Here is a 27,555-nt window from a genome sequence, read left to right as displayed (position 1 = left end):
CTAGGTTGGATTTTGCCGTCTTTCCTCAGTCAAAATCTTTAAGGAGACTGTAAAGATTCAGCACAAGAACACTTTTTAGTGGAAGGAGTAGAAATTTGCCTCATTAGTTATGCCTGGTTTGTGTAAGTGTGACATCCACTGGCAGGCAGGGGAGAGGGAAACCTGCTCAGCAAAGCAGCTCAATAAACTGCAGTGTCCCAGAGCTCTACATTTAGATATCCTCTTATTCCAACAAACTTTACCAACATTTTGCCCCCACTGTGAGCCTCAGAGTGATATTTGCCTAGTAAATACTTTGGAGAGAGAAAAAGATGTTAGCTGAAAGCAAGCAATACAGTCAGAGGTGTTTACTACTACTTCTCCAACAATTCTCCTTTTTTAATAAACAGAACTGAAAGCTGAACTGGTTACATAAAGTTTTGTAGCAGCAGTAGTGGCTTAACAATTGCCTACCAGATGCTGGTGTGGAAAAAGAGAGACACAGAGAAACAATTTCATGGTTAAAACATGGAACTTATCAGTTGTTCTGACGTCTGCTTTCAGATTTGCCCTTTTTTGATTTCTGGGAGCAAGTGAACAAATTACCCTGCATTTGACATCATTTGGAGATTTGCTGAGGGGTGCATTATGCCCCATCCCTGGCACTGTTCAAGGTCAGGCTGGACGGGGCTTGGAGCAACCTGCTCTAGCAGAAGGGTTGAGGTAGATGACCTTTAAAGGTCCCTTCCAAACCATTCTATGATTCCATAATCCAGGTCATTATAGAAGATGTTAAAGAAGATCAGCCCCAGTGCTGACTCTTGAGAAGCATCACCAGTAAGTAGATGCTGGTCAGACTCTGAATCATGGACCGCTGCCCTTCAACCAGTTTTTCCCTCACTTCATAGTCCACCCATCCAGTTCACCTCTACTTAATTTGGCTACTAAGACAATATGCAAGACTATACCAAAAGCCTTTCTCAAGTCAAAGTGAACATTCCTTTCCCTTCATCCACAAACCCTGCCCTTTCATCATTAAAGCCAATCAGATTGGTCAAGCATGGACCCCTCTTCACAGATCCATGCTGGCTGTTCCAATATTTGTTCTCCATGTGCCAGTAAACAGTTTTCATGAGGAACTGCTCCATATTCTTCCTAAGGACTGAGGTGAGGCTGCCTGGCTTGTAGTTCCCTTCTTCCTTGCAGACCCTGAAGATGGTGGAGCCTTTCCTTTTTCCTGTCATATTATTTAAGTCACTAGACTTAACTGTAAAAGGTTGTAAGTCCTCAGATGAAGGATCCTGGTCCAAGACGACTGTGTTTTGGACATAGAGAACTCCTGTTTCTCAGCAGACACTGACTTCTCCCCGCTGATGCTGCAGGTTGGTGAAACAGGAGGGCGATGCAATAGTGTCCTGCCAGTGAAAGGGGCAGCAACTCCCCCTTCTCTCCGTGCATCGCTCAGCTTTGTGTCAGCCCTGATGGTTGCCAGGACTATCCAAAATCAATTCAACTCACTAACCCATCTGAAAGCTAACTAGTCAGAACAAAGCGAGAGGCCTGTTGCCTTTTTTCAGGTTAATGAATCAGGTCAAGAAAAAAACACCACAGACTGGGCAAAAGGAAAGAGAGGATAAAAAGATGAGGGGGGAGAAAAAGACCATGCCTTTCCGATGGCAGCTTGCATGGCTGTGAAACTGCAACCTAAAATCATACACATTTAGGATCCTAAACCAGTTCTCTAGAACAATGTTAGCCCAAGTAGCTATGGTCGTAAGCACAGAAAAATAATCATCTTTTTAATCATTTAAGAAAGGTCAGATGAGGGAAATTTAAGCCATACTTTTCTAGCTACTGAAGCAGACAAATGATGCATCCAAGCTTCTAAAATGAAGCACAGGGCTGGATACAAGCTGGTTTCTCAAGCTGATGCACAGAATTCTGCCAGGAATGGCACTTAAATATTAACCAAAAGTCTGCATCAATCTTCCTACTGTGAGCATCCAGAGCAGAGACTGTGCTTCAGCTGACATCTATTTATCCTGCACAGAATTTGAAGTAAAACTTCAGCTGAATAAGATCATGCACAAGCTGCCATCTGTGTTTATTCCATCAGGATTATCATGCTTGATTGTTTTATTTGGGGAAAAAAAGTCAGATAAAGATTATGACTTTAAGGCTGCAGCATGTACAGACTTCAGGAGGTGATGTGTTTGTGTTTTAAACTGCATTTCTTGGCTTTGTTTTACGGGGCTTTTCATTGCTGAGACCATCACCGCTGTTTCACAGACTCTGCAGGCAGGTCTCTCTGTTTGATGGGGTTTACATTGTATAAAAGAACTTTAATTTTGCTGTTCAGGATTTTTTCCTAAATCGATCCCTACTCTTCATAAACTCCCTTTTCAGCCTTTGTACTTTCTTCCTTACAGGGTAACATCGGCTGTTGTCTAGGAAACACATCTTGTGTTCTCCCGAGCATCCCGCCACCGCTAATGAAAGAAATCCCTTTGCATCTCTGGGTCACATCATGTTAATTTAGCAACTCTGTGTGAGAACCAAGCAACTGATTTAGTGTGCGACCTGCAATGCAAAACGCTCTTTACAAGACTACCAGAGAGAAAGAGCAGCATAAGGAAACCTTCCTCACAAGCCTGAGCAGCAGTTCGCTGTACAGGGAATCACACATAGTAGGGAATCAAATCTTTTTGTACTTACCAAGGACAAAAGGAAAATACTCAGCAACAAGAATGGAGGTAGGGAAAGGCCCAGAGTAGTGGCAGGATCTGAAGACAAACTCCATATATCCCCACTTATTGCTATGCACAGTAAGATTATATAAGAAATCAAAAGAGGGTTGATGATATTTTGTTGTACAATAAAACAATCTTACTAAAAAAAGTCCAAGTCTAGACCTCAGCACTTATTTAATGCTTTTTCACTTTGCAATTAAACAAAGCTCTACCCAGTTCATTCATCTTCTCCACCTTTGAGCAGAGGAGTAGGTAGATTGATCCAATAACACAGGTAAGACTAAGCAACAGCAGTTAGCGGGTGCACAGGATTGTCATCTGGAACTTGAGTGGCCAAGTTTAAGCAGACTGAAGCCCATCTTCTATCTTATTCAATAAAATAAATAAAAGGTGAACTGATGCTTCCAAGGTCAAACTGCCAGGGAAGGGCATAAGGTCACCACCAGCTCTGTGAGTAGTATGGTCAAATGATGCCATCCAGTTGGTCAAGTTGATCTTTCAGCTTGGATATTTTACAGACCTGGTTTAATTGGAGGCTGTGAAGTCCTGTAAGGACACAACTTCCTCTGGACCAGATGGGAAATCAAGTAAGAGAATAAACCTGCAAAATTCCCACCTGGATGAGGAACAGTTCTATAGAAAACTGCTCAGTATCAGCATCAACTTCAATGAACCTATGTATGACTTCATGGCAAAGGTCATTTGCTAACAACCCAGACGGAACACAACTGCTATTAAAAATCAATTAGATGTAAGAAAGGTGAACTGATGTCCACTCAAGGTATTCCCTAAAATACAGGTGGGCAGCCACAGAAGTATCCCAGCTGTTACTAATGAAACTGTGAGAATTGAGACCCTGGTGGTATAAAGATGCTACCAAGACTTCAAGAACAGGTAGGACAGGAGGGTAGGGAAACCTCCTGGTTAAATCCTTATTATTGTCAAAAGTAGCAAAAGAAAAAATTGGTTTGTTGGGTATTTTTAATTAAAACCCATATTGCTGTAGCAAGACCACTCAGTTTGCTACATAGTCTTGGTAGCAATGAGTTGTGAGTGCAAATGCCTCATGATCCTTTATTGTAGGATGAGATATGGGATACTGCATCAAAGAGAAAGGGAGGCACAGGCTGGCCATTAGAAAGGATGCTCTGTAAGAACTGAAAGCGGAATGATACCCATGGATTGTGTAAAGAGTAAAGATGGGGAGTGCTCATTCCACCCCACTGCCAAAAAGACAGCAGGTACCTGAATAATATAGCAACAGAGAGCAAGAATAGATTTCAAATCACTCCCTTTTGTACAAATACATTATTCGTTGTCTGTACCTACTCACATCTTCTCGGTGATTTTTTAATCATACATCACGCTTTTGGTCCTTTGCTCCAGGGAAAGAAGCCTGCATTAAAATGATAATTAAAAAACATCCATAAACCTGGTGATTTATGGTCTCAAACTGAGACGTGGAAATGATCCACTCCCCTCAGAATATTAAAGCTATTTGCCATTCAAACCCAGACCTGGTTTTTGCAGAGGGCTTCTCACCTTAATTGAAGGTCAGATCAATATCACTATTTGTAGGGTGTTTGGAATACATGCCAGGACATATTTCCATATTAAAATTCAACAAATTCATTCTTGCCCAAGGTTAATCTTACACAGCAAAGAGATATTTCAACCCGTCCATCTCATATTAGCTTGTCATGTTGCTGAGCATGGTTTCCACCTTTGCAAATTTAATTCATGTCAAAGCTTGCAATTTCCATTGCTTGCTGTCACTACATTATGATTCTTGTTTCTCTCTCAGGACTGCAGCTTCCTGAAATCCCCAGTGCCAGAGTGATGTGTCATTTGGGGGGGTTTCAGTATTCAAGGCTTTGCAAGCTGGTCCCCTCCCAGGATGGGATGAAGACTCAGCCACGCTGTCACACTTACTGCAGTCAATGACTCCACACCTCTCCCATCATTTTCTAGCTGTGGATTTGCAACAGAAACCAAGATCTTCACCTAAAACTGATACAAGCAGAACAGACAATGAGTTACAGCAGTTGCTAATGGACGAATGGGGACTGAAATCTTGCCCTCACCTTGACACTCACTGCAGTCGGACATGTCTCTTTGCTGTCAGTGTCTGGTGAGGGAACAGCTTGCCTGGGCTAGAAGACAGCCTGGACGACCTCAGTGGTCTTTTATATTTCCATTAACAAGAAAAGCGCACTGGGAATGGAATCAGAAATGTGAACGCTGTCTACTATAACCCTTTAAATGTGTCAAATGTATTTTCCACTTCTCCTGTGGACATGAATGCATGATCAGGAGACCCAGGTAATGAGATCTGCAGGCTTGGCTTCTTCTATAAAATGCTTCTTGGTATTTTATGTTATTAACCTTTGCAGTAGAAGTTCACCAGGTCCTTTTCCTTTTTCATTAAAAGCTTTCCAGATAGAAAAAAGGGTCAGTTCATCCCAAGTGTCCCCAGTGATTGCAAGCTTTCTACGAAGGTGATTTGCTTTCAATATTATACGTTTTTCTCTCTTCCCTCCCAATTGTGCATACATGAGGTAAAGCAGATGTCATTTGCTTTCTGAAACCCACTGTCCCCAGTTAAAATGACCAACAATCATCAAAGGTTAATGATTAGTTTGGGGATTTTCTGTTTCCTTTGTATTACCTTGAAATTTGGAGCTACCCAAGTACTCACGTGTTTTTTGTTGCCAAAATGCTGCTGCTTTTCAAAACAGATTGTCTTGTGTAAAAGACCAAATGTGCCCCTGACTCTAAACTCTCTGAGAATCCAGAGATTCTTGGAATGTCAGCAAAGCCCTAATACCGAGTTCGCTTGTTGCCTAGTTTATAGTTGCAAGAAGGATACAACATTTAACTTGGAAGCAAAAACGGAGGGAAAAGCCCCCAAACCTTCAAAATGCTGCTCGTATTTTATGAACAAACATCAAGATCTGTGACATAACTGAATGATGTTTCACCTCAGATCCAATATCATTTAACAGGGAAGCATTGCTGACCATAATTGTGTCATTATCTCTAAACTGCTATTGTTGCACAGCAGTTTCATTTTATGTGATCTTAATGCACAGATATTTATCTAAATACCTTTTGCAGTTCATGTATTGGTTTATATTGTGGTGGATTCTGCAGTGCTGGGTTAACAGTTGGACCTGATGACCTTAAAGGTGTTTTCTAACCTAAACTATTCTATGATTCCATGTGAAATGCACAATTGAAAGGCAGTGTTACAGGGAACAGAAGTGTCAGAAAGCATTTGCAAGATAGCATTCACATTTAAAAGCTAGCTGGCAAATATTCACTGGATTTAATATATTACATCCACAGAAGCAAGTAAAATGGTAACCAAGGAGTAGTTGGGAACACCAGGGGAGTGTTTGATCTTGGCTATGGGTATTCCCTACTCTCAACTCCAACCCCATACAGAAAAGCAGAACTCACATCGTGTCTAAGGCAATTTCCTCTCAGAGAAGCAGAGGTTTGCCAAACCACACAAAGAGCTTAACAGTTTTACTTATTTTTATCTGGATTTGCTCTTAGCACATCATTAATTCAATTTTCAAAACGCATGTGGATTTGAATAAGATTCCACATGCAGATTGTTAGGGAGGTATTCAGAGCATCGCCAGGCTCTTCCACACGGAAAAAGGAGTCAGCTGCAGGATGAGGATTCATATTCTAACCATTGAGAGCTCACGTCTCAGCCCCAGCTGTGGCAGGAGCTAGAGACGCCAGCCAAGGGCTGAAGAGAATTCTGCTGGGGAGCATGAGGGAAAGAGACCTGGGGAAGGGAGGGAAGCAGAAAAGCCCAAAGAACTCTTTACAGTCAAGTGCCGTAAACATGCACCTCCCTTGCCCCTTACAAGAAAAATTACATTCTTTTAAACATTTCCCATTTATTTTCCTGATTAACAAGCTGTAACTATATATTAAAAGTATATATTTTAAAAAAATAAACTGAAAACCTAAAGAATATCCTTCCTTTTTAATATTGAAACAAGGACAAGTAGATTATTAGCAAATTGAATAGAATTTTGCTTTAACACTACAGGGGATTGCCAATGTAATTTGGTTCCAGAGATCTGAGAACCATCACATCTGCAAGAGGTCAAGATTAGAATGTAAGTGATGTTGCTCAGGCAGGTGATAAGGCCTGTTAACAGTGCTGTTCCTGTATGTAAGGTGATTTATTAGCAGCTTAAGCAGCAAGCAAGCATATAGGCTGAGACCAAGATAATAAACTTGAAGTAGAATTCATTCAGAGGCTGAGAAATTTGCAGTGATTTACATTTGCTGGAGAAGACGTGGACACACGCAATTTGGACTGACTGCTGTTCAAAAGGGGGAATGAAGGCAAGATCCATTTCTTCTAACTATTGTGTAGTGCTGGCTACAACAGACCTTGGAAAAATCCTTCCCTTACAGGTCTTTTCTCTTACCATGAAGAAATCATTTGGATAAGGAGACGAGATCACCCTGAGTTGGAACTCACAGTAGTAAGAAGATTTTTAAAGACATCCCCTAGATGCATTTTCATAAATCCATAAATCCAACTCTTATCTTTTCCCCATCTTTGGAAAGAGGATATTGTGTTTACTGGCAGGATCCCGACAGGTTTCATTTAAATCAGGAAATGCACATCAAGCCTGACATCACCTCATTTCAAAGCTAAGGGCATCCAGAATCATAAGGAACACAAGTGCCTGGTATCTGACACAGAAAAATCTTCAGAGCTGACTCTCATTTCCACACAGAGCATTATGAAAATTTTATCATCCAGGAAGATTATTTCTTATAATAGGCACTAAGAAACAATTCTGTTCTCATTTTGGAATTGTTTAGCTGGAAAACTCAGAGGCAATGAAACCTTTTCCATAATAAAATTAAAATATAAATTCCTAATTATTATTTTAATAGTTAAACTAGTCACTATGAAATTAATGTAAGCCACAGCAGCCTTCCATGGACAGCTACACTTTTATTGATCCATTAAACCCAGAGTGTTTCAATAACATATTCCAAAGGTTATTATTTACTCTGTAATCATTAGCTTAGCTCAGCATAGCACATACATAGCACAAGTAAATGAAACATCAGTTGATTGCTTAGGAGGAGAGATGAAGAAAGCAATAATACACCCAGTAAATCACTTGTTACATACATATTCAGAAGTACTGTAGCTTGTTGAAGCTCCTTACTGGTGGGGAGTGGTGGTCACAGGGAGAGAAAGGTCCCCTGCCAAACAACTGCAGGATACCAGGGAGACATCCATACAGGCACATGCAGAACTGGCACCCGTGTGTGCATTGGTGCCCACATAAATCCACTGTGTCCTTAGTAAAAGAAACCCACTTAGAAGAATCCTGTGTATATAAAAAGGATTAACTGCGTATAAACAGCCTTCTCCAGTACCTAAATCTTGCATTATGTTTGAGTTTGAAGAATCACTTAAGGACGTTCTTCAGACTTACCACTGATTGCAGAGACTAACACACAGCAGCAGCATGTGTCACCTCCTGGATGGCAGTACAACACTGACAAACATGGGGGAAAGGGAGGTCTATACAAATGTACAGGATAACTACCGTTATTAATCTTGGAAAACACCCACCACTGAAGTGTTAGTCTCATTTTAGCATCAAAAATCAGAAATAATTTGCTAATTCACATGACACCCATACAGTGTGGTTCTTTACCATGTGGAAGAAAGCCAAACCACCCTCAGAGGTGATGTGTAGAGAAACAGCGCTACTTATCACTGAGTACGTGATGGAAGGGCTCAAAAGCACTTGCGGTGGACAATAGAGGGACCAGCTTCCTCATATTCATCTCTACTGATCCACATTTGCTGAAAAGTGGACAGGGATGCCAATATTGAACCCCCAATCCAGACTGAGTATTTCCGTTCAGGTGGTGCAATAATCTACAAGAGAAGTGCAATCTGTTGTAAACAGAGTGACAAGCAGATAACATGGTAAACGTCTCTCTGGGTGAAATAAGTAGGTGAGAGTCTTTTCATCAGAGAAGCACAACTCAATGAAGCACAACAGTGAAGTAAAGCACCTAAGAGGTAGAAAGGCTGCTGTACTTTGTCTTCCACCTCAAATTGATAGAGATACTATAATGTTACTATGAGCAGACAAATACAGCAGCCCATGAGATCTGTGCAGATAGCCCATAACACATCTACCAAAACTTGTATATAAAAGCTTTGAAATATTAACCTAATTTGGTTGTAATTAAAGACCACTGGGAGATTTAGACAATGGGAATTAAAGACAATGGCCTGAGCATTTATTTTGTTTTTAAGGATAAAGAAATTCTTTAATGTAAAGGAACACTCCCCCCACCCCCAAAACATTGAGACATGGCATTGTGTATCCAGCTGAGCACTAGCTATAGAGCTAGAAGACCCCCTGCCAGTTTAATTCTCCCCTGAGCCACTGAACTTTTAAAATACACTGGATGCACCCCTGCTTCCTCCTGTTTCCATTCCTGCCACTCCCTGTCATGCCCATTCAGCATGCTGGCTGCTGCCTGTTAAAAAGGGTCTCTTTCCCTGCCCATGGCAGGGGGTTGGAACTGGATGATCTTAAGGTCCTTTCCAACCAAAGCATTCTGTGATTCTATGATCCTGTTTCACTATACAGTATCTTGAGTCCAAGCTGAGAAGGTCCTTCCAAGCAGCTAACAAGCTGCAGACTTTGCATGCTGCTTGGAGTCTGGATTCACTCTTCCACCTTTATCACTAATGACTTTCACTGACAGCTAAGCCTCCAAGCCTATAATATTCCCAGTATGCTCTCACATTGTTCATGCCTCCTTTAGTACCTACAGCTCCATCTTCTCTAGGTTCATCCCTAACTTTCTTGTCCTGTGGTGTCTTCAAGTAGCCCTTTTCTCCCCCATAGCCCTATCTCACTGGGAATCCCACGGGACTCTAAAGGTTGGACTTGATGATCTTAAAGGTCTTTTCCAACCGAGTTGATTCTATGATTCTATGACTCTCTTTCTGAACTGTTGTTTCACATTTTCTCAAAATCACCTTACCAACCCCCATGGCTCTATTTCAGTACCTCTCAAATCCCTCTTTTAATTCTGCTTTGGCTGGTAGGAGAAAAAGAGGTTTTATCAGACAGTCTGATGCTCTCCTAATGTCAGGACTTGGGATGCAAGACCTGGACATTCTCTTATGGACATTTTGATTTGTTTATAAGATCTAACTTTCCAACAAAAGCTTGTTTTTCAAGTGCAGGTGTTCAAAATTACCTTAATCTTCATAGTACTTGGAGCCAAAGCTGTAACCTCTTTCTGCATACGATCACCAATCCCAGGATACATTGTGGTTCCTCCAGAGAGGACGTTATTAGCATAGAGATCCTTACGGATGTCGATATCACACTTCATAATACTGTTGTAAGTGGTTTCATGGATACCTGCAGATTCCATCCCTGAGTAGGAAGAAGTTTCAACATGTTATTTCTCTCTTTCCCCTTCTGTTTCTTACTGTTAAAATGAGAGGAAGGCTCACTAGTCCAAGCTGTCTCCCTTCAGAAACCTCCAGTTATGTGATGTTTAGGAGAGGAGGACAAAGACAGGACATACTCCTCACCTTCTTTGTAATCTCAGCGTAGTAATTATACAACCAAAATACACTTGAGGGGAACAAAGATCCCCATTCTGATTTCATACTGGGTTTGCTACTTCCTCAAGTAAAAAAAAAGATCTAACATTTAAGAAAACATGTAAAATGAGGCATTACTGCAAGACACTGCCATTTTTATAACCATTTATGATGCTGTTAGCTAGCAATAGAAACCTACCTGGCATTTCGGTGAGCTACCTTGCTTTTGAGGTGTTTGTTAGTTTAATGTGAATGCCAGTACAGTGAAGCTAACTTCTGGTACTATTTTTATCTAAAGAAGAGGAACAGACCGGATACAGTCCTGGGAAAACAGTTTGAAGTACCAGACCTTTTAACTAGAGGAACATACACATCTTGGCCAAGATCTGTGATCCAGATTTCCATTGCTACGTTTCTGATTCTGACCACTGTTGAGCACTGACTCATCACGGATACACTTCTGGCAGCCAAATCCCTCTATCTACTAAAGAGAATTTCTCCTGCTGATGCTCAAATACAGAACTTGGAGCTATATTAATGCTTGAATAGTTTCCTTTCTACACACAAACGTAGCTTCACCATTCAGTGTAAGTGAAATGGTGCCAAACTGCCTGCAGCCATTTCGCACAGTCCTTGAGAGAGGAATTTAAGTGGGAAGTGGGAAATTTGTGAGGGCAGCATGAGTTACCATGTAACTCCCATGAGTTCCCACATGAAGTGTCAGTCATCCACTGGAGAGAATGGGAATTTTAACACTAAAGATAAAACTATTGGAAAATAATGTATGATTTGATTTTCCAAGATTAAATTACAGATTAATATAATAAAACAATACATGGAAGCAGTAACTAGATTAAACCCCCCCGTAAGCAGCACTGTGCAGTTATGTATCAGCCAGTCAAGATAAACAGCATGATCTTCTGACAGTGCTCTAAGACATCATCTTACAAATGCTACTGCATTTATAGGAGACTGAAACTATTCAATTCAGGTATTTCTAAACACAGTGTCCATGGCTTCTAAAGAATTGGTTAAGTCAATAGAAGCTGCATATTTCTAAGGGCATCTGAGAATAAACACCTCAGTTCCTACAGCTGAAGGCTGTCTGTACTTCCTAAGAAATCCTTCTTTTCATTCTCTGTCTAGTCCCTAGAAAGAACAGTCTTGTCCCACCTATGAAGGATGGCTGGAAGAGAGTTTCCGGGCACCGGAACCGTTCATTCCCAATGGTGATGACTTGGCCATCAGGAAGCTCGTAGCTCTTTTCAAGAGAGGAGGAGGAAGCAGCAGTTGCCATTTCATTTTCAAAATCCAGTGCCACATAACAAAGCTTCTCCTTGACGTCTCTCACAATCTCCCGTTCCGCTGCAGACAGCCAACAAGGTTTTAATCAACATACAGGACACAGGTTTTCCTACGCATGTTTCCCTGAGTTCATGATGGTCACACAGTTGATTGGATTCTCACCTCTCTGTTGTCCCAAAACCATCACTTGTCAGCAAATAAAAGATGTATTGTACTACAGAATACTGTAAAGATTAAAATTTACATGTTTATGTCACAAAACCTTGTGGTTCATGCACTACCAGCTACTAACTTTGTTCCTTTGTCTGTGAAAGGGGTATAATCAAAAACAACAATCAGTCACATTTGTCAGTGACATAGGATTTCCTAGTAAGGTGGCATCCTCATCCTTGATGCTCAACATACATGCTGAAAGCCAAAGTCAGGAGAACCCCATTAGCTAACAGGCTAGCTAGGGACAGGGATTTTGTAGCATCTTGCCTCGTACACACTTCCTTCATAAGAAGATAACTAATAGAAAAAACATATGCAAAGGGCATCCAAAGCATAACTCATTACCAGTAGTGACAAAGGAGTAGCCTCTTTCGGTAAGAATCTTCATGAGATAGTCAGTGAGGTCTCTGCCTGCCAGATCAAGTCTCATGATGGCATGGGGCAAGGCATAGCCCTCATAGATGGGCACGTTGTGTGTGACACCATCCCCAGAATCCAAAACTATTCCTGGGAAGTGAAAGAACAAGATAAGCTTGTTATTTTCCACTGATACAGGGTCTCCACATAGAATCACAGAACCATAGAATGGTTTGGGTTGGAAAAGACCTTAAGATCATCTATTTCAACCCCCCTGTCATGGGGAGGGACATCTTCCATATTCTCAACTGAAACATGCAACAACAATGATGCTCACATTCTTATTTCTATAACTAAAGAGCTGCTCACATGAGACAAAGTCATTACCACAAACTAAGCAGCTTGGGGAAAAGAAGACATATAATATTCAGCAGATTGACTGTATTGATCTTGCTGAACAGACACCAGCAATAATGATCTTACATGTATGCAGAGGCTTTCATTATGGAGCACCCTCAGCACCTTACAGACATGAAATCATGTACAAACTGTAAATAAAAACCTATCTACAAAACTAAAAATTGGAATCTGCCATTAAAATAAACCACCCCATTAGGGAAAATACAGCAATGGTTTATCTGTGCATAGCCCATGTTACTCTTGGCTAGGAAATGAAGCACATGTTTTCCACTCAGAATGAATAAGGCATTTCTGATCCCAAACATGCATACAAATAGTGAAATTTTAAACAGAAAACAAGTATTTATGACAATCACAACTCCTGTAAGCTGCTGATCTTTTTATACAAAATCATATTGTGGCATCAGGCTACAAAGACAGATGGTATTTTAATTGTTTTCAAAGTATAAGAAGACTCAAGGGTTGCTAAGAAGTAATTTATTGTCTTAATGCTTGATCAGACTCTTAATGGCAATAAGAAAACACCTCCATGTTAATTCAAATGGTCGCTTAACAGCAGACATCATTATGTGATAGAAATTCAACATTTAAATAAAGTATTTTCATCTAGCTACTGAAAGGTTGGTTTTTTCCTGCTCGGAATGGAGCTTAACAATAGAGGTAGGTCTAACGAAAGAAGGAACCATGGGATTGGAACAATCTAGTTAAGATACAGCCTCATCTCCATGCTGGGCAATTAAGGGCAGTATCAAACTATCATTCTTCATCTGTTCATATAGTTGAGCTGTAGCCAGTTGAGCTTTTGAAGCAGAAATCCATAAATCTATACCCTTACCCGTCATGAAGTTGAAAACAACAAAGAGGTACTTGCACAGCATGGTGGGAAGTATTCAGTCTCCACAGGGCTATCAGTGCTTCTTAAAACACAGCTGGTGCATCATCATCAACATATATCCACAAGATATACATCCACAAGAGAAGGACAGGAGGAAAATACGACTCCCAGAACAACTCACCAGTTGTTCTTCCAGATGCATACAGAGACAGCACTGCCTGAATTGCTACGTACATGGCTGGCACATTGAATGTCTCAAACATGATCTGGAAGGAAGAATATTAAAACTTTTAGGATCTGCACCTAAGGGTATCTGAAGAGACAGTAAATCTATCATTTTTTTAATGAATACTACCAGTTACTACTCCGAGTCCCCTCCTGTGAACAGCACACTATGTTTTCTTTAGGATTTCATTAAAAGAACTGAAGATGACACCTTGGGATAACTTTTCCACCCTGATGGCAGGACTGCAACAATGCAGCAACCTAAGGTTTATAAATAATTTATACAAACATATTAAGAAATGTGTAGAAGACACAGCTGGAAGAAGCCTTGAGGAATAATCCTTCTATTCCCATCTCAAGGAAGAATTTGCCATTCCTGACACAGCTTTGGTTCTGTCTCAGAAATTCCTCTCCTGGAGCATCTACAGATTCCTCCAGCAAACAAATCACAGAATGGTTTGGGTTGGAAAGGACCTTAAGCTCATCCAGTTCCAACCCCCTGCCACGGGCAGGGACACCTTCCACTAGAGCAGGTTGCTCCAAGCCCCTGTGTCCAACCTGGCCTTGAACACTGCCAGGGATGGGGCAGCCACAGCTTCTCTGGGCACCCTGTGCCAGCGCCTCAGCACCCTCACAGGGAAGAACTTCTGCTTAAGATCTCATCTCAATCTCCCCTCTGTCAGTTTAAAGCCGTTCCCCCTTGTCCTTTCACTACAATACAATCTAGCAATACACTATACTTACTTTTAGCAGGATTTTCCTGGTGTCTAGCTAAAACCTCACTAGGTCTAGTTTGAATCCATTACGTCTCATTCTACCCCCTCAGCAAACACAACAGTTTCTTTCCTCTTTATGGTGTCCTTAGCCATATTCTCTTCTCTCATCCCCTGCCTCCTCTAACAAGCTTCAGTTCCTCCCCATCTCCTGTGTCAGATAAACTGCAATTTTATCCGAGCAGATGGAATAACATTTGTTTCCAGCTGCATTCCACTGGGGCCCTCCTAAAGGAAGCCATTAAGGGCGCACACTGAACTAAGACACTCTGGACAACTCCAGGCATTGTATCCTTTCCACTTTCTCCCATCACTAGTGGTGCTGCTGTGACACAGAATCACTTAGGTTGGAAAAGACCCTTAAAATCAAGTCCAACCATAAACCTAACACTGCCAAGTCCACCACTAAGCCATGCCCCTAAGCGTCATGTCTACACATCTTAAATATCTCCAGGGATGGTGACTCCACCATCACCATTGTACCCATCAGAGCCACTGACATCAGGGGGTTAAAACTTTGGATTTCATAAGCTAATCCCTTTGCCAAGGAAGTCTACTTTTAATGAAAAGTATGCTTTCAATTAAACAATACACAAATTATTGGTATTTCATAGTTAATGTAATTAATTTAATGCAATCAAGAATAAACAATAAGCCTTTAAACAATCTTGAAAACAGGATTTATCATTGCAGTATAATGACAGAAAAACAGTCCTAGACACGTCTACTGTATGAACCACACTTTCTGGTTGCCATAAACTAGGTTTTTCTTATGGTCTGTCGTTCATTATCTCCCAGTTGTATTATCTTCCAGTAATGCGTGCTGTCAAGCTCACTACTTAACTAGTTTATTTACACTGTTGCTAAAGTGATGCATAATTTTCCTATGAAATATATGCCAAAAGTTGGCACAAAGGGAAGTGCAGAGCCACATCTGATTTTCCCAGGTGATTTTATACCTATATCTGTATTTAAATCACAATTTATTCTGGTTACATCACTGGATGAATTTATAATGTGGACTTTTGGCCTGAAGGCTGCTCGAAAATATACAAACTTCAGAGGCTGACTTTTGGTTCTGATTGGAGTTTGCTAAATCAGACTGAGTATGTCACAGACAGAAACGTTTACCAAAGCATCATTTAAGTTTGAATGCTTCAGACAACTCGTTTTCCCAACACAAACATTCCAGGTTTTGAACACTTTTCCCCTGATCCCTGAAGGGGTGCTCCAACTGGGAGCTCCACAAAGTCATCTGCATGATGGTCTTCAAACATCTTTATTCAAATCTTCTCCAAAAAGCACATTTCTGATAAAATAACTAGCATTTTGTCTGATGCAGAAGTGTTGATAAAGTGACATTCTTCAGGGTAGAAAGCAGGAGCTGGTACAGAATGAGCTGAGGAGTAGAGCTACTAAAGGTTGAGCACTCCTGGTAGCCTGAAGGAGGCACATGAAAGGCATCATTGATCCAAAACTCACACAGAAGTGTGATTCAGCTGGTACATAACCTGTGTTACAGCACTTGCAAACCTCACTTTTAAATACATCAATGACTCATCACTCCTTCAAAACAACTGATAAGACTCCTGGGTTATCTCACACTGAAACTCTGCATCAGAAGCCACCTTTGCCTCCAGCTTCCCCGCTTCCAGAACTGAACATACACAGCCTGGTGAACAAAAAAAATTACTTCAAGTTTTAAGAGGTAAGTCTTAACTTACCTCTTATATCACTGCCACACACAGCTACAAACCATTTTAGGCACATCTGGAAATCTGATATTGCATGGGCAGCAAACTCTTGCTCTCTCATCGTGGCTTAAGTCAGTGTGCTAACCCACACTAACCCTAAGAGATTATCTCTCATCTTAAGAAGAAAGTTGAACACCCCAGATTATTTCTATTTTATCTGCTTCCATGCAGCAATGACCTGTGGCACAGCATGTTGTGCATGCCCCATCCCTGGCAGTGTCCAAGACCAGGCTGGACGGGGTCTTGAGCAACTTAGTCTAGTGGAAGGCTTCCCTGCCTGTGGCAGGGGGGTGGAACTGGATGATCCTAAGATCCTTTCCAACCCAAACCAGTCTGTGATTCTCTGATTCAGAGATTACCTGAGTCATTTTTTCACGGTTGGCCTTTGGATTCAAGGGCGCCTCGGTCAGCAGGACGGGGTGTTCCTCCGGCGCAACCCGGAGTTCGTTGTAGAAAGAATGATGCCAAATCTAAAAAGGAAAATCACTTTTGAAGAGTGTGCTGACAATCATTTCTTATTGTCCACAGAAACTACACAGAAAGCTTTTCAACTAGGGGCTGAGTAATTATTGGGTTTTTTTTACAGACATATCGAAATTGACAGACAGCATATTCAAAAGAGAGCATGCAAGAGTGAATCTGCCAAATTTAACTGGTTTAGAATCAAACTCATTGGGTTTCTACAGTATGTAACTACAGAATATAACCTACACAGTGGAGTCCTTCCAGTTAGATTCCCTAAACAGAGCACAGCTCATCCTTTCTAAGCAGGGGCACTGGTTAGTTCCCACCCCCAGTGCTCCGATACAGAAGCTGAGCTGGGCACTGAACTGTTAGACCTGGAAAGGCTTCTCCACTTCAAGCTGCTTGGAGACTGATCCAGCTGCAAGTTGTTACCAAGAGGGTTTTTAGAAATCTAATTATTTCAAAAGCAAAAGGCCCTTTATGCCACAGATATATCATCCCGTAAAACCTGAATCAAACTCTCACTATAGAGTAGCTAAAAGTCACAGTCTGTAAAGTACTATAGTATGTTTTTCATGTTAGAAGGCACTACCTGTATCAAACGATGCTGGCTCTGATTGTCTGAAGACTATGACTATAGGGAACTGAAGAGATTTTCTTCTTGATGCCAGGTCAAAGACAGACTGTTCAGTAACACAATGAAATATTTCTTCTCATTTAATTCTTTCTTACCCTTATTTCTTTTTTTTCTCCTCTTTTTAGCTCAGCTTTGCCTGACCCAATAAGCTTATTTCTGAGCAAAACCCATTGCCATCAGGAAAGTTTATGGATACATTTATTCGATTAATATCCTAGAAACAAGTATTATTATGCTTCAAAATGAACTTAAGTGGAAAAAAGATGTCTAAATTTGAAGAACCTATAAACTCAACAGCTGTCCAGAGCTGGAATTATTCATTAAGAACATTATCAGCCCTCAGCTTCAGCTGTGAGGAACAAACTGGACTCATAGAGCAGGATCGTGCCTAAACCTCGGGCAGTTTGCAGGCTTTCCCTTAAAATCAGGTGCAATTAAGCACTGTACAGCCCATTAGATTTGACCTAATAACCATAATATTAATGGATAATGATATTCTATAAGGAACAAAAACAGTTAGGTGTTGCATTTTATAGGTCATGAGTATTAAATGCAAGCAGCAAGCACAACAGCAGAGAGAAATCACTGAGGAAGAATTATTCCAACAGTTATATTAAACATTTACGTAGTCACTAGAGCCAGAAAATGCTCCATCCCAACGCTTTCCCTCCCATACATCGTCAGTTCAGCTGCTTGTGAACAAATTAACAGTGATGTACAATGCCCTGTATTATTATCCAGTGGAAAACAGAGCAGTCCCAATTTGAATATTGTGAATTGAAGCACAGAAGAATGCTTCATTTCATCGCCTACATGTTCTCCTCCTCCATTCACACGGATGTCTGCGTGTCCCACAGCATCCTTGCTCTGGATTTCTCTCAGACACATGCATATTCAGCCTAATCCTTTGGTGACCCCCCTTTTTGTAACATGGGGATGGTTGGACACTGCATTATTATGCTTTTGTCTCATTTTTGGCACGTTACCCAGTAATTCTCTTGTTCCTACATCATTCTGCTTTTAGTAGGGACCCACTTTCGTAAGTTAATTCCTTCACCCATTTAAGAAACAAAGAGAAGTTCAAACAACAAGAACCCATATAGTATCTGACCACTATCTGAATTACAGCACTGCCTGAGGCCTCCACCACATTACACCCAAAAAACAATCAACCTATCCATGAGTTTATACTACAGTAAAGCACATGCCACCTTTTTTACCTTCTCTAGTTCCTTCTCCTACCTAGATTTTAGTTTGCTCTAGCATCCAGCATTACCCAGAGAAAGGACGCAAAGAAGTAATAGGATAATTTCCAGATACAGAGACCAGCTACTGAGGGAAGAACATAAAATAGTGATCTCCAATTTATGGGTTTTTTCCTACAGGGAAATACAATTTCTTCCTGAAGGTAGACAGCAGGAAAATTATGAGGAAGAACAACATAACAGGATGTATGAGGTAGATTCTACTCTGCAGAAAGGAGCAAGGTATCCTCCAGCAAGCAGAGCAATAACAAAATCCAAATACTGTGCTTCCATCTAGAGGAGTATGTGGGCAATTTATTTCCGAATATGAACTGAGGAACTCCCATTGTTCCTGCATCAACTTTGGTCTGTTCATCTGGAACACTCTGCACTTACCAGTTTGGGTTCATGAATATGACACAATAACTGACTTTAGATATATGTATTGTATACACCACATCAAGTGTGAGCACAGAACACCACCAGCCCCGTGTCTTCCTTTCAGTGGTGTTTTCCATGAGAAAACTTTACTAGAAGCATTTGCTTGTGGAGTTTCCTTCCTACACCATTTCACCTGGAGACAACAAGGGACTGAATTGCAATCCTGTCTCTAAGGAGGAGGTACAGTACTTCCACATACAGACTTAGATGCTTCCTGAAGAGACCAGCATGTATGGGATACCAGAGATACTTAGCAGAGTGCAGCTCTCCAGCTTCTCCCATAAGCACACCTCATTGTTTGGTCAGGGACATCCTTAAGTGGGCATTTCACTAAGAGGTCTTTCCTCTGGCTGCCAAGCTGTCTTTTCCTCTTTAATTGACAGTGAGAATGTCATATAGAATACAAGATGTGGGCATCACCCATCATGATTTCATGTAGGCAAGGACTGGGGAGGGAAAATCACCCCTTCATCTCCCAGGTTTTGTTCCCAACATCAGTAACGTATCTTTAATATTTCTCTGATTCACCTCTGATGAATCACAACTTGGGTTTTGTTTTACTTTCACTACATTCTAACATTGTTAAATGTTCTGCCTCAGTAAGTACATTAAGACTGAAAAGAGTATGTATAAAGCATAAAATACTTTTATAACATACTGCCAACTCTGATGAGCAATAAGCATTTACTCTAAATGAAAAGTAACTCCAGAAGTACCGAGACTCATCAACTCCTGTTCTAGCTTACTGTATCCCGTTACCTATACTGTGATGGAAAATTCTTCAAGGATTTTCCCTTTGGTTTGCAAGAAGGTTAATAGCAAATTGCATGTCTTGGATAAGATGATGCTTCCATCATTACATTAAAAGTCAACACCCACCTTTTCCATGTCATCCCAGTTAGTGATGATTCCATGCTCGATGGGATATTTCAGTGTCAGGATCCCTCTCTTACTTTGTGCTTCGTCCCCTACATAGCTGTCTTTTTGACCCATTCCAACCATAACACCCTGCAAAGTATATCATTCTAATATCAGTGCAGTACCTCACACACATTAGAGACAGAATATCACTTTTAAATTACAACTTCATGTGACATACTGTACCTGCTACTGCTGTTCCAGCACGTACCCCAAAACATGCAAGGAACTATAATGTGATATCGCCTATTGTAATCACCTACTCTATACTAACTCATTCTATAAACCCAGCAAGAAAAGCAAGGCAGCTTCAAAACCCAAGGCATCTCACACTTGGTGCCACTAATGCCCATGCAGGAGCACAGCCAATGCAGCCATCACCAAACTCATGGTTCGCCAGAAGTGATGGGCTCTTTGGCATTGCACAAATGAATAAAGATAAGGAATTATAGGGGGAAAAGATATAATCTCCCTAGATTTACTTTATATATTTGGTTGCACTTTCTGCCTAAGGCAGTTCCATTATTGCCTTTAAACAAAGAGATTCCCCCTTGCTGGAAGTTAAATGTTTTTGAAAAACACGTTTTGCAAAAAAGCTTTTATTTATATAAAACAGAATGATTTTCTAAAAGAAAACTCACTTATTAAATAGTAGTTTTACTATGGTTATCATAGGAAGCATTGGGAAGCCTATCACGTTTGCCCCAAATAATATAACAACATACAAGGTAAAGTATTACTTATCAACTAGCCTAAAAAGAATTTATTTTTATCATTTATTCATGATTACAGCTGCTGAGCAGCTTAACTGTGCAAAGTTACATGTCAAAAGGCAATGAACAATGAGAGGTTAAAGAATGGATGTTTTCAACAACTGATATTCAACTGCAATGATTCACAGAGGTGTTCAAAATGCATTCTTTAAAATGCTTAGTATTTTACACCTGTCAAACCAGGCTTTTATAGCTCAGCAAAAGTCCACCTAGAACTACAGGGAAGGGTTTTTATAGCCCAGAAAATTAAAATCTGACTCAGATATGAATAAAATGAACAAAAATTTGCATTTTCTATTCATAAAGGAACTGTTACAAAACTAATTAAGCAGAAAGACCCTTTCCAAGGTCAAGAAAAGCCACATTTATTCTTTCTAGTCTTGTTTGAGTTGATAAAGTGATGTGCTAGAGACCTTTTTTGGAAGTTTATTGGGCCGTACTTTATGTAATAAGAAAAGGAACTTAATACTATTATTCTTTTGGTTTCTCATGTTAGCAGTGTTCTGCCTATCTTTTCTCTTTCTATTGAATACAGCAAGTATTTATTAATCCAACAAGTTGAGTTTTTTTTCCCATACGACACCTTCATACCATTAAAACACTCATGTTCTTCTATAACCCACATTTTATGGCTGAAGAACCCCTTTTCCAAAGGATGAAGCAGCTTACCTCACAGTAATAAAGATGTGCAGCTCAATCCTCCAGTTCTTAACATGCTAAACTCTTACACGGGCCCATGGAAATGAGTCTGATGCTTTCTCACTGCCATGTCTAAAGTCTCAAAAAAACCCCAAACCAACCCCCCAAACCAGACAGCACTTTCATTTTGGTACCAACTGACCTGATGCCGAGGTCGTCCAACGATGGATGGAAATACAGCTCTGGGGGCATCATCACCTGCAAACCCAGCTTTGCAAAGCCCAGAACCATTGTCACATACAAGGGCAGTGGTTTCATCGTCATCGCACATAGTGCCTCACAATTTTGGCTGCAAGACAGTGATCTGGAGGGATGGGGAGGAAGCAAATGGAAGGGAATAGGACAGAATCACCTCTATCATTTAGAGAGCAAACTGCTGTAAAAAGAATAGTTTGGGAAAAGAATAAACCTAAACAGCAAAGGCTACACTAAAGCCCTAATCTTGCAAACCATGTTAAGTGTCCACATACATTTCACCTTCAATAGGCAAATTAATCAGGACATTCAGCTTTTGCTTCCAAAAGGGAAATCTCTTCTTTAGCCTCGAGGGGTCCTATGATATTCTGCTAATTGGCCTCGTGACCATGGGATAAGTTCAGCTAGAGGATACACATTGAGTTCTACTTGGACTTAAGCAAACATAACCCTATCTCTTCCAAGGTTGAATTATCTTCTAGAAATGTCATTTGTTAAAAATCAATTGATGATATGGACCTACCAGTTCTAATGTTCATAGTTAGATGGTAAATTAGAATCACCAAACATTTATTACTTCAAAGAGCACAGTGGCATGTTTCAATTTGCCTTTTTCTTCAGGGGTCACCATCAATCAATCTTAAACAAACAACTAAAAATAACCCCCATCAAAAGTTTCAGGGAATCATTTGCTGTGTGTTTTTAAATGGCAGCTACTCTGTAATGTGAAGTGCTCACTACAGCACCTATTCCATATTTGTAAGCGGTAAATACTTTATCGAAGTTGTTATTCTAGGAAACAGGACAAGAGGCAGCCCAGGAACAACTCAACTTCAGCAGTTGGCCAACACATCAGACAAAGTCCCGAACTCATTGGAATTCATGGCAAAACTCCCACTGAGGGAGGGCCTGAATCTCACCAAGACTCCTGCTTCAGATTTCTTGGTTATTTTTAGGACTGTATCATTGCCTCTTTAGGCAGTTGAGCAGAGGGAAGCTTTCTGTCTTTCCTTCTCTGGCAACTTTACTCAGTAAGGAAGGGTACTTCAGAAAGGAATGTCAAACAGCACTTGTCCAACAAAGTTCTTGTCTTTAACAATGCAAAAAATGTATTAAGCATCATTTTTGCTATTAATGCAAAAAGGTGTTTGACTTCTGATGGCATTATAGTTCCACCTAAGCCCTACATGCACAGGCAGGCTAAATGGTGGCAGAGCAGCATTAGGGTCTGCCCTGCAACCAAATTCATGCTGTCCTGTTTGCAGGCTTTAAAATATCTCAGGATCTTCAGAGGATCCTACAAGAATATCAAACTCCCTGGAGATACAAAGCAGGAACAGTTTAGGGTTCTAAAGTTTGAGCTGCATGAAGTTCCTGTTGTTCAACCCTTTCCCATATGCTTTACAAAGTAAGACTGGGTGACAGGACTGATCCCAACACTTGCAGGTGAAATGGAAGTGTAATTTGAAAATATGACATTATTTTAAAGAAGAAAAGTAATTCTAATTCTTGTTGATGTGCTGTGACTGGAAGATTCTTTTTCACATAAGGAAGCCCAGTAATTTTGTCACACAAATTTGTTAACAGCTTTAACATAGGACTGTTTAACCACTAATTCTAGTAATAAGTACTTTTGAACATTGATTCCTGTTGCCATGATTTGTAATTTTGTTCTAAAACCCACAGGAAAAGGCTTTTAAGAATGCAATAAACCAACCATTTACCAGCAGTATCCAACATTACAGCACTGCATGGAGGCTGTGACCACACGAGTGTAAACCAGAAGGAAACTCAGTTCTTAAATATACCAGAAATTACATCAGATGTGATACTAGAATTTACTAGTAGAGAATTTTAAAGCAGAGCAGTGCTACAAGGCTCTGTGAGCTCAGCACCGCTCCTTGGTTGGATAGGACCGAGATGTTTAATCCTCCATGGTGAGAAATAATATTCCCAGGACAACAGCAAACACTGAAATGTTCTTCCAGGTTTCAGAGAGACCACACTCTACTGATCCTTCCAACTATGAGAAATGTCTCTATGTTTCCCTGCAACCATGCAGTCAAATCCAAATTACCTTACACCAGAAGACCCTTTGGAATTCCTTCAAAGCTTGAGGAAAACAGCATCCAAGTCCAGGAAGAAATGTGTAAATCCTCAAAACATCCCAGACTAAGTGAAGCAAAGTATTAAAATCCTGAGCTGTAAGACAAGAAAACTCTCAGGGCAATACTTACCCAGGAAATGGTGATGATTTGTAAAAGCCTCCTCATAAATGAATGATCTCACCTTTCATGACATTTATATCAGCTTCTGGAATGGAGTTCACAGAATATCTACACGTGTCAAGCCATTTTTGGAAACTTTTTCTTCAGTTTGTGCTTATCACGGTGACAGCATAAAGGCCTGGATAAATTAGGGCAGAATTTCTAATATCTCTGGATCCTTTCCCACTCCCTAACTTGCTCTGCCTCATGACAGAGGGTTGTTCTCTCCCCTCGAGATGAAAATCCCTCACAGTGGATGAGTAAGACTGGAAGGATGTGTAGGTCCACTGTTGCCACTGGAAAGCGTTCTGCTTTGTTATAACACAATCAGCTAAGAATAGCTCATTATCATTCTGTTAACACTCATCTTCAAGCTGGAAAGGGAGAAGTCTTCACATGTACAGTACTTCTGTTTCAACTGTACCTGGTGTTTGTTTGTGCGGCGCAAAGACTGAAAATAGCTGACTTATCTCAGGACTTGGGTGACACTATGGCTGAAAACAGCGACTGAATCAGCAGCCATTCAAAAGAGAGGAGCCATTACCATTCTACAACAAAAAAGGTCATCGGTTATATTGGAATAGATTGGATTTATATAGACATTCAGAACTTTGCTAGACTAAGAAATACTACAGAACAAGATTCACAGGATTTACCTACAGTAGTAACTACCCCTGGCAGTATCTCCTATGACACCTGACAAAAACAAGTGATACAGAACATCAGATACAATTCGGTAAATGTTAACTCTGCAAACATAAACGCCAACCAATCCCTCTTTCCTACCTGCCATGCGACTGCTCAGACCTCACACACAAGAATCCTTGGACCTTAGGCAGATAACTCACTTCACTAGTATCTATTCAAAGTCAATGTGCCCATTAGTAAAACTGATGGAATCCTTCTATTTCCATAAACATTAGGTTTTTCTTTTCCCACAAGGTTTTTAGGATTTTCGTCCAGCAAACTGGAAACCAAACAGGTACTCTCCTTTTGTGACTTACGCCTATGCCCTTAGACTCAGCTTGTTCTGATTGTATCTCCATTTTATACAGGTGAGAGCTGAAATGCCAGCAAACAACAATACAGGGGTTAAAAACAACCTTCCAGTTTCCAGTGGCCATAGTCTTCACAAATAAGCTATTTTTTGAATGAGAGAAATAGTTGTGCAGTTTCAGAGAACACTGTAACAAAACATGGATGTATTAATATGCAACGCACTATTACGTGTCTACAGAAACTGAATGCAAATCCTGCTTCTTACAGCCTCTTGGTTGAAAATATACCCTTTATTTATTCATATCTTGAGGCTCAAACATGTAAAATATGTAAGGTTTTGTCTTTATAAGCTTGAATTTCATGTGTTGAGCAGCTGAGTAACATTCTGCCCCAAAGACAGGCAGTAACTAAACCCACTAAGACAAAAAATTCAAGTGAATTTAAGCAAACAAAAAATCACAAGAAAAATTACAGAAATTGCACCTTTAACCAACAGTAAAGGAATATAAGAAGTTGAAGACATTTCTTCATGTCATCTCAATTTTGAATCTTTAATCACTGGCTTACCTCCTTACCACACACATATCTGCACACCTTGCCATAGCCATTACAAACTGCACAGCCACAGAACAACCTTCTTAATTCTTTTATTTTCAGCTAAAAAATAAACCCCCAAACCAAACAACACCCAAACAAAAAAAATTAAATCAAAGATCCAGTAGTTCTTCCTTTATTGCACTCTATAAAACTTCTTGTTATAATCAAGAAGCCAGTGAACAGTAATAGCTGAATATTCCTTTAAAATTTATAGTTTAACTCTTAAAATAAAATTTATATAGAAAAGATATCATTTACAACCCATTCAGTAGGAATCAATCATTATGTACTCACAAACAATATTAAATAACTTGTATGCAGCTGTTTCTTTATAGGGCAGAGGGAAATATTTTCTCCTTAGCAAATATAATATTCCACCGTTAAAGAGCGATTCAAGTCAACTTTGGAGCAACTGTGATATACACACATTTCTTTTTAGAAGCTCAAGATTCATGTGGTGTAACAAGAATATATACAACTGTGTCCAGTGCATAGCTTAACAGCAGCATGTGAAAAGTCTATAATCTTGAATTGGCACACCATTACCTACAGGGAAATAAGTTACCCAAGAAAATGCAGTGTACTCAGAGAACACCCGTGAGGCACAGAAAAACAACAAGATGTAGTGTAACCAGGTAGGTGAGGAATAAATAGCGGGATTTTGCTCTGGAGGTCAGCAGCTTAGAACAGTAAAGACTTCGTCCTCGAAGCCATCTTCGGACGGAAAGGGCCCCTCCTTTCATCTGGTTAGGAAACAACAAACATCCGATAAGTAATCATGAATACAAATGAAAGGAAGTTCCACTGCAACTTGGATTTCTGAGCCACTCTAAACCTTTTGCCTCTGGTGCAGCAATGGGTGCCACAGCACAAGCTGTAAGCAGGAATGATTTAAAGGCCAAAGAGAACAGCATTAATAAAAGGGGAGAGGAATGGATAGAAGGCATTTGTGTATTATGGAATTACATATATCCACTAGAGATGCAAATGCATAATTATATGCATACACATTTTATTTAATGGCCACATGTGCAATATAAATATAGTTACTCACACTTTAATTTGGACATATGTAATATATTCTATGGCATGGATTAGACAGCTGCCTGAATTTGACTCACCATCCACAACCCAAACAGAAAGAAATTTAAGACATTTTTACAGTAAGATGTAGTTTCAGTAGTAGTTTGCTACTCAGAATGGATGCCTCTATGGCCCACCCATCCCCATGACACTAAGAGGGTAAAAGAGTACTTCACATCTTTTCAGAGACAAGGCAGATTAGGCAAGTAGCTGCTTCATGCTTGCGTTTATGTGTTATAACCCAAAATCAGTGACTTCCAGTCACTCAGAAGGGAAATCTTCACTCCCAAGAATGAATGACAGTTGAAACAAAGGTATAGTGGAGGGAACACAGAAAAACAAAGGGGTAGCATGAAGCAGATCATGAGCTCTGCTGCTGTCCAACTAGCAGCATACAATATGCACACTTCTGTTAAGTAGCTTATAATGCAGGGGTTTAAAAGCATTAATTCACTTACCTTTCTCACAACAACATGTTCACTGGGATTGATGATTAAGGCTTCCCTTTCCTCCTCTGCTTCCATCTGAACAGTGTATTCACTAGGTACAGACCTGTAACTGCTTACTTCAAATCTAAAAATTAAGGGAGACAGTGGAGTGCTGAATGACCTCCTCTTTTAAAGTACTGAATTCACATAAGAAACAATGTTTTGTATACTTACATTACTGGGGGAAGGTCCCCACAAACAAGCAGTAAGACTTAGTTCATGTTGCCAGGTCTTTTTCAGTCTCTATTTACAATCTACTTTCAAGGTGCTTTATTTATCCAGAATAACCCCCATCACCACTAGCAGATTGAACAGTGATTTTCAGATAATGGCAGGGATGGACACTTTACATAGGCAAGTGAATAATGATATTTTGACTCTAAATAGTAGTTGTGCTAATGCTGTTGTATGTGAGGTTTTTTCCTAACTTGGAAGAAAAGAAATGCCCCTGACTACCGAGTCCAACAGCTGAGGCCACAGAGTTAAACCTAGC

General features: G+C 40.3%; 2 protein-coding genes across 14 annotated transcripts in view; both read right to left on the bottom strand.

The window, feature by feature from the left end:
* Window positions 1-8,154: 8,154 nt before the first annotated feature.
* On the bottom strand, window positions 8,155-22,231 carry LOC115606000 (actin, alpha skeletal muscle B-like). The gene is made up of 8 exons (XM_030481183.1): window positions 21,576-22,231; window positions 19,923-20,051; window positions 16,616-16,726; window positions 13,686-13,770; window positions 12,238-12,399; window positions 11,548-11,739; window positions 10,020-10,201; window positions 8,155-8,673 (listed from the first exon to the last, which is right to left on the bottom strand). Exons 1-8 carry the CDS (start codon window positions 21,702-21,704, stop codon window positions 8,530-8,532), a joined length of 1,134 nt encoding a protein of 377 aa, XP_030337043.1. The 5' UTR covers window positions 21,705-22,231; the 3' UTR covers window positions 8,155-8,529.
* Window positions 22,232-25,165: 2,934 nt separating this feature from the next.
* Window positions 25,166-27,555, bottom strand: part of LOC115605999 (golgin subfamily B member 1-like) — a 44,397-nt gene continuing 42,007 nt past the window's right edge. For all 13 annotated transcript variants that reach the window (XM_030481167.1, XM_030481170.1, XM_030481180.1 and 10 more), the window contains 2 exons: window positions 27,033-27,147; window positions 25,166-26,234 (listed from right to left, as the gene is read on the bottom strand). In XM_030481167.1, coding sequence (XP_030337027.1) covers window positions 26,076-26,234; window positions 27,033-27,147 — 274 coding nt within the window. In that variant the 3' untranslated portion in view covers window positions 25,166-26,075. The remainder of the gene's footprint in view (window positions 26,235-27,032; window positions 27,148-27,555) is intronic.

Source organism: Strigops habroptila, chromosome 4 (genome assembly GCF_004027225.2).
Source record: "Strigops habroptila isolate Jane chromosome 4, bStrHab1.2.pri, whole genome shotgun sequence".
NCBI lineage: Eukaryota > Metazoa > Chordata > Aves > Psittaciformes > Psittacidae > Strigops > Strigops habroptila.
This window is presented reverse-complemented; position numbering and strand designations above follow the sequence as displayed.